Raw genomic sequence first — 8,051 nt, forward strand, 5'->3', positions numbered from 1 at the left:
GCCACTACCACGACTACAAGAAGAAGAACCACCACCGGCAGCAGGAGAACGCCAACACTCGCCCCTCCTCCGCCAGGGTCCCCACGCCCGGCTCCAGCTCCACCCACACCCGCTTCGGCGAGGCCGGCCCGGACCAGACTACGCCCCGCCGGCCCGCCGGCCGTCGTCTTCAAGACCAAGATGTCCGCCAAGCTGAAGCCGACGCCCGTCAGCAGCACCGCCAAGGATCAAGAAGAACCCCAACCGGCTGAACTGGGGAGCGGCGGCGACAGAGCAAGTCGCCCTTCAAGTGTGAGACCTACACCCCGCAGCAGCTGTATGGCGGGGAAGGACATGTACCCCACCGACGAGAACCTCTTCACCATCAAACAGAGGAAAGGCAAACGCAAGCAGTAGAGCGACACGGTTACCACTACCAACAGCTGTTGGTCTTGTCAGCCTGAATTCTGTGGGTTTATATGAACACACACAACACAACACCCCCCCCCCCCCCCCCATCTCATCTCAGGACTGAATTGGAATAAATGGGGAGATGTTTCTTCATGGTCTTCTAAGTGGGTTGGTTTATTTACTTCCAGTTCGTACATAATGCTTTTCATTATGCATATAATGTGAAGGCGAGTTAACCAAAATTTATATTAATAAGTTAATTAATAAGTTATGAAAAAGCCATTACAGTGAAGCTGTAATGTACATTTGCTTAAACCAATAATGGAAGCCAATTAATTAAGCAAGCTTAAATGGCTTAAAATGTTGAGCACAAATGTCACGTCACAGGGGGGGGGGGGCGCTTAAAGGAACAGGAAAGGTACTGTAGTTTGTATTAGTCCCCAGCAAGAGGATTTTGTCAACAATAACACCAAATGGACTCTTAAACCGAAATATGAACCAAACCATGTGTACCGTCAAACCCCCCTACATGAAAAGCATCTTGCTAATGTCACCCCTTTGACATTTCTACGTAGGAAGAGAAGACGGCTAGAGCCCATGACACATGGAAGAGAGCAGGAGCAGGAGTTGGCAACATGTATTGAGCAGGTCTTTTATTTATTAATAATTTATTTTTGATTTTGTTTGTTTGCATGCGTTTCTTTTTTGGGGGAATATAATATTTATTGAATACATTCAGTGCTCATGCTTTCAGTATTTCTATTAATGCTGTTTGGCTTAATACTAACTGGAGATGATGTATTCAATAGAAGAATCTTATTTGTTTCAGTTGCCATCTTGCCTGTTGGAGATCATCTTTGCTGAGGTCGTTCTTCATGATGGAGTCAGAGCTCTAATGACCCTGTCCCTGGTGCCTTCCTGCTTCAGAGAAGTGGTGGAGAGGGAATACTTCAAGAGAAAAGTGCATTTTCTGTGGCTTGACAGTAAGATTACAAAAACGGTCGTAGCTATATTTGAGAAATCATCTTATTCTCAAAATTGTTGTAACAACAGGTGTTGCAAACTGGACCATGTTCTCGGCACAATACAGGGCAGACTTTTACAAAATGTACACTCTGTATATGTGTGGAGAGTGCAGGGTGACTTTCAAAAACTGCATACCAGGTATGAAAATTATGCATGGAAATGTAATGAGTACTTCTTTCAGTTATTGCTACCTGAAGATGGCAGTGAAAACTTGTTTTTAAATCTTTTGTAGAAGTTGTTGCAAAGACTGTAGTGTGTTGACCAAGACAAATTTATTCCTATTCCATGGGCATCCATAAGGCAGTAATGATGGTCTTATGCAGTAGTAAAATAATAATAAATATGGATATAAATAATTTAATAACTAATAATTGTAGCCGTTTAAAACTGACACAAGTAAACATTGCAATTTCAAGTAATAAAACCCAAGAGACACAAAAATAGAACCTTGCAGTGGGTATCTATGGGTAGAATACTGACCAGAGGACTTCTAGACACCAAGGGTTTCTTCAATGTGATAATCCATAGAAAATAAAGGGGGGCCCTCTAACAAGGACTGTTTTTATTTAGCGACAGGCTACAGGAAAGGGGAAAAGAGGGGGGCTCCGAGAACTCGCACGCTGGCTTCTGCTCTCACACACAATAAATGGGACATGGGTTGGTGGGTGAACATTCATTTATTTTTATTTATGATTTTATTTGGTTGAAAAGTTTCCAGGATGCTGTGAATGTTGGTCGAAATAGGATCTACAGAGGGGCAACTCCAAAATATATATGAAAATGCTTTGTGTCCATGTTTATGCCACATCGGGATTTGGATACACAACTAATACTTGTTAGTAGGATCAATTATCTATTGGTTTTTGTCTTCTCATGGAATTTGTTGACAGAATGAGTTGATGATGAATTGTCCGCGGGGGGGGGGGGGTCCATGCAGGGTCATGTCAACATAAAATTATATCGCCGGGGGGGGGGGGTTATGCATAAAGTGATCAGAGGTCCAAATCCCTCCGGGATAAATAACCAACAGTCCCTAAGTTGCAATTTACAACAGTTTACAGTTACTTGTGGAGACCACGAGTGGTTTTACCACAAGTCCATTGGGTTGAATTTGTTATTACCCAGTGTGCTTTGTGGAATGGTCTCAATGTTTTGTTTTATTTCATGTGAATAGCCTAGGCCTAGTTTACTAGTAGGCCTTTTTTTCAGAAAGCAGATGTTCGTCACACGATGTCATTGATGTGAAATATTAATGGAGGCTATCGGGTGACAGCGGCAGAGGGCTAACCTGCTGTGGGACTCCCAGCATCCTGCTCTTAAAGGTGACATATTATACCACCAGGTGGGAGTGGGATTAGCCCTTACGAGCCGTTTTTTAAAAATCACAAGTGGGCGTGTGCACCTAGATGTACGATGGTAGACTGATCTATCCAGCGCACATCTAGGTGGACACGCCCACTTGTTCAAACTGCTTGCAACGGCTAATCGCATTCACACCTAGTGGTATAACATCACTTTTAAACACGCTGACGCTGGAGGGGTGTTCTGACAGGCAGTGTGGTGTCGTTCTGATAGGCTTTCCTTTTTTTTGTGATTATTCATGTGCGTCTTCTCTCTCCCCTGCTCTCTGTCTCTCTCCCCTGCTCTCTGTCTCTCTCCCCTGCTCTCTGTCTCTCTCCCCTGGACCAGGGCAGGACGCCCGCCTACTACTACAACTGCTCCAGAAAGGGCCACTTTGGCCACGTGAGTCGCCGCTTCAGTTTGCACCGCAGCATCCTCTCCTCTTGTCCCTCCCTCTATCTCTTTACCCTGCTCTCCCTTTCTTAATTTTCTCCAAAGCAAATAATGAATCAAATTTATGATCTAAAGATGAATATTATCAAAAAATATAGCGAGCGTGTGCCCTTTTTGCAAGATCAGTATTAGGTGTTTGTGTGTGTCTCAGGCATGTACACAGCGTCGGATGTGTAATGGGACCTACCCCAGCACGCCCTTCATCAATCACTACGACACTCCCGTCAACTTCAACCAGAGGGAGCACAGGGTGAAGTGGAAGGTCAAAGGTAAGCTCTGTCTCTCTCTTCTCCTCTGACACACAGCACCCTGACCCCACTAGTTTCAGAATGCCACTGAATAACGTTGTGATTTTATTTACTATTCCCCCCCGTCCAGAACTTGAGGAAGCCGGCCTGCTCGGCACCACACCCAAACCCCCCCACCGCCCCGGGACCACCGAAGAAGGGGCAGAGGACCAGCCACTACCACGACTACAAGAAGAAGAACCACCACCGGCAGCAGGAGAACACCAACACCCGCCCCTCCTCTGCCAGGGTCCCCACACCCGGCTCCAGCTCCACCCACACCCACGCCCTGCTGGCTGGCCGTCGTCTTCAAGACCAAGATGTCCGCCAAGCTGAAGCCGGCGCCCGTCAGCGGCGCCGCCAACCAGTGGAAGCCCAAGCGTGACGTCCCCCCCCCCCCGCCAAGGCTCCGCCCTCCTCCTCCTCCTCCTCCTCCTCCTCCTCCACCACCACCGCCGGCACCGCCACACCACAGAAACACACGTTCTACGAGGAGGAGTGCTTCCGGGGCGGGGAAGAGAAGGCGGCAAAGAAGAGCAGGAACAAGAAGAACCCCAACCGGCTGAACTGGGGAGCGGCGGCGGAGACGGAGCCGCGCACGTTGCCCTTCAAGCGAGAGTCCTACACCCCGCAGCAGCTGTACGGCGGCCGTGGGGCGGGGAAGGAGAAGGGGAAGAGGGCCGGCGGGAAGAAGAAGAGGTCATCTAAAAGCGGCGGCGCAGACATGTACCCCGCCGACGAAAACCTCTTCACCATCAAACAGAGGAAAGGGAAACGCAAGCAGTAGAGCGACACGGTTACTGCTACAGAGCTGAGCTGTTGGTCTTGTCAGCCTGAATTCTGTTGGTTTATATGAACACACACAACACAACACACAACTGGTTGAAACACTGCAGTAGCAGAAACCTCAAAGATGAATGGAAGGCAGGTTCAGAATAAATGTGGAGATGTTTCTTCATGGTCTTCAAGTGGGTTGGTTTATTTACTTTCATGATGTTAAGTCAAGTGAAGGCGAGTTAACCAAAATTGATATTGATAAGTGGCTGTCAAAGGAACCGATTGTTAATGTTTTACCTTAATTTCCTTATGAGTCTGCTCAACCTCTGTTCAAATAAAAAAGTTTTTGGCTTGTAAATCTGTCAAGCCTATAGACTTTGGTCTCATTTACTTTCATGCTGTGCGTTTGCAAGTTCCAACTTGGAGATTGAATATAGTATAGGAGACTACCATTGTGCCTCTGATATAAGCTGGTAGTTTTCAGTGCTTTACAGTCTGCTTATTCTTGTAATAGGCCTATAAAACAGTCTACTGCAACACCTTGTGGTTATATTCTGCTAATCAAGTTCTTGAATGGAGGACCAAGCAGAGGAATCATTCACGTTGGAAGTAATCTCTTCAACTCACTAAACTAAACTGTGCCTACTATAACTATAGCTTGTATAGTCATATCTTTCCTGAAGTGAGTTTAGAGGCTGTCATAATGTTGACCATAACTGTAAATGCACACCAGTCAACCACCAGCAAGTCCCAGAGACAAGAGTTGGGTCAGATATGGGATAAGGTATATTAATTGTTACTTACATTTGACATACTTTATGTTGTGTTTTTCAACGAATGTTTACTTTGCTAAGCAACGTGGAACCAGTCAGCTTCAGATATGATCCATCTTGTGGAATCTGCGCAGTCAGAAGAGCTTTGGGCCCGGTTTCCTGATAACGTCCAGTCTTAATGCGCTACAAAGACTCCTACGTTTAGACGTATCATTTGTTTACCTACATAGGCATGGTTCCCGAATGGTCTCCTACGACCAGTTCAGTAATGCATTACATTACTGGCGTGAGGGACGCGTGTTTTTTGTTTTTTTGGCCGTGAGAAATTGGATGTGTGGCGTGTGTAAGCAGGCAAAAACGTGTGTCACACGGTGAAACCGTGCAAGTTGGCAGCTCTGAAATGTATAAATCGAATTACGTGGGAGCCAGAGGGAACCAAGCTCCCAAAAAGGCAACAAAGTCAAAAAACTGGGGGTCTCTCATATATCTGAAGGTGTCTGCCATATTTGGCATTGTAATTTCATCTTAAACAACGCTCATTATCCATTACCTATTATTAAATAATAAAAAAATAAGAATTATAAAAAATATATAAATATATATAAAAACAGATAAAAAAAAGATATAAAAAAAATTCTGAAAAAAAAATTATCTAAAAAAAATATTGTATAAAAAAAATTATATAAAAAAAATTATTAAAAAAAAAATTCATATAAAAAATTATATTAAAAAAATAATATAAAAAAAATATATAAATTAAAAAAATAATAATAATAAAAATAAAATTGGACCTGCGCACAAATGTTTTTTTTTTTGGACCTGCGCGCGCATGTCCAAAAAAAAGATGCGCGCGCAGATAAAAAAAAAAACATTTGTGCGCAGGTCCAATTTTTTTTTTATAATTATTTTTTTAATTTATATAATTCTTTTTTTTATATATAATTTTTTTATATATAATTTTTTTTATAATTTTTTTTATTTTAATAATTTTTTAATATAATTTTTTTTTTATATAATTTTTTTTTATCAATTTTTTTTTATCAATTTTTTTTTATCAATTTTTTTTAACTCGAACGAATAAATCATTACAAGCGATAAGCGATCGAAATACTTTTTTCAACCACCGCCTCTTTCCCTTGACATTTAGTTTTCACCTGACAAATGCGACCGATGTAATTAAGGCAACCCGGTCTCACAGGAATCCGTGAAATGAGTCAGTCTACGTGACGTATAGTAGGCTAGCCTATATTTTAATCTAACATCTTTAATGGTAAGAGACTGCACGGGGATGGATGAGTGTTGTTTAAGATGAAATTACAATGCCAAATATGGCAGACACCTTCAGATATGAGACCCCTCAGTTTTTTGACTTTGCCTTTTTGGAAGCTCGGTTCCCTCTGGCTCCCACGTAATTCGAACACTGATTTATACATTTGCAGGGCAGGTTAAATAAGTGCGGTGTAAAACCAAAGATAATACCGTTAGCATCTACAACTTGTATTTAATAAGCCTAAATTGTTGTGCTGTGTCCTGATTAGCTGAAGAGAAATAGCCACATCGTTGCGTTCTAAAACTGGACCTGGCGATTTCACATGTTCAATCTTTGGGGACTCCTTGCAACGGCATCAGCCGCCTTGCGACGACCAGTTCACACTGCTGCAACTTTTCCCCTGCGACGTCCCAAAAGAGTCTCGTTGCGTCGCGAATCTTTGGTCTGAACTGGTCTTAGGAGACCGTCTATGTGGTATCAATGATGAATTTACCTTAACATGTTCGCTGTAACTGTTGTAATTAGAATAGTTGGTTGAATAATGGACTAGGCCAACATGTGTGCCCTGCTCCTGGTTCTCCTGAAGTCCACAATGATCTCCTTGGTCTTCTTGGTGTTGAGTTCCAGGTTATTGTTTTTACACCACGTAGTTAGATGTTGAACCTCCTCCCTATATGCTGTTTCATCCTCATCTCTGATCAGACCCACCACAGTGGTGTCATCTGCAAACTTGATTATGGCATTGGAGCCATAAACAGCCATAATCATTAACAAGGTGTGGAGTGTGGATATCAGTGGAATCAGTAGTGTAAGGTGTGCATGTTGTAAGGTGCATCCCAGAGGTGGGTGATGATGTAAAAGCCCACGACCATGTCGATGGAGTAGTGCTTGTTAGCCGCCACAATGAATCAAATCCCAAACCGGTTTAACACCCAGGAGACGGTGTGCATCAGACACACCCAAACCGGTTTAACAACCAGGAGATGGTGTGCATCAGATCCCAAGTTCGTGGAGTGTCTGCAATTGAAAGTAATCATGAAAGGATAAATCTAGTGATATATACTTTGTCAACAAATTCCATGAGAAGAAAAAAAACAATAGATGAGTGATCCTACTAACAAGTATTAGTTATGTAGCCAAAGCCTGGTGTGGCATAAAAATGGACACAAAACATTTTCATATATATTTATGAATAAAAATAAATAAATGTTCACCCACCAACCCATGGCCCATTTATTGTGAAAGCCCTGCACAGAGCTGGCAGAATTGAGAGCAGAAGCCAGGGTGCGAGTTCTGAGTAGATGCCCTGCAACCCCCCTCTTTTCCCCTTTCCTGCAGCCTGTCGCTAAATAAAAAGTCCTTGTTAGAGGGCCCCCCTTTATTTTCTATGGATTATCACATTGAAGAAACCCTTGGCGCCTAGAAGTCCTCTGGTCAGTATTCTACCCATAGATATACTCACTGTAAGGTTCTATTTTTGTGTCTCTTGGGTTTTATTACTTGTAATTGCAATGTTTACTTGTGTCAGTTTTAAACGGCTACAATTATTAGTTATTAAATTATTTATAATTTCATAAACACATAGAATGCTTCAAAGGGAAAATAGGGATGAAATAAGGTAATGCTTTACTTGTATGCTACTGCACACAACCGTTGCCATTTCTTTCAAAAATGCAGCAAGGTTATGAAACTGAATTTAAGGTTTAACCAAAGAAAAACGACAGAATCCTTCAA

General features: G+C 42.8%; 1 protein-coding gene across 2 annotated transcripts; it reads left to right on the forward strand.

Moving 5' to 3' along the window:
* On the forward strand, window positions 1-3,883 carry LOC311340686 (uncharacterized protein). 2 transcript variants are annotated; one of them, XR_014633270.1, is made up of 6 exons: window positions 1-448; window positions 966-1,038; window positions 1,220-1,373; window positions 3,106-3,159; window positions 3,362-3,479; window positions 3,589-3,883. XR_014633270.1 is itself a non-coding variant. In XM_084465558.1 (5 exons), the coding sequence occupies exons 2-5, from the start codon at window positions 988-990 to the stop codon at window positions 3,831-3,833; spliced, it is 468 nt and encodes a 155-aa protein (XP_084321684.1). In that variant the 5' UTR covers window positions 1-448; window positions 966-987; the 3' UTR covers window positions 3,834-3,883. The 2 variants fall into 2 exon arrangements, 1 of the variants encoding a protein (XP_084321684.1); XM_084465558.1 differs by lacking the exon at window positions 1,220-1,373.
* Window positions 3,884-8,051: the final 4,168 nt, after the last annotated feature.

Source organism: Micromesistius poutassou, assembly GCF_964030765.1.
Source record: "Micromesistius poutassou genome assembly, chromosome: 3".
In the NCBI taxonomy this organism is placed as follows: Eukaryota; Metazoa; Chordata; class Actinopteri; order Gadiformes; family Gadidae; genus Micromesistius; species Micromesistius poutassou.

Coding starts and splice junctions, on each gene's coding strand:
- LOC311340686 (XM_084465558.1), top strand. CDS start 988: ATGACACATGGAAGAGAGCAGGAGCAGGAGTTGGCAACATGTATTGAG. Junction 1,039..3,105: donor TGGCAACATGTATTGAGCAG/GTCTTTTATTTA, acceptor CCCCTGGACCAG/GGCAGGACGCCCGCCTACTA. Junction 3,160..3,361: donor GAAAGGGCCACTTTGGCCAC/GTGAGTCGCCGC, acceptor TGTGTGTCTCAG/GCATGTACACAGCGTCGGAT.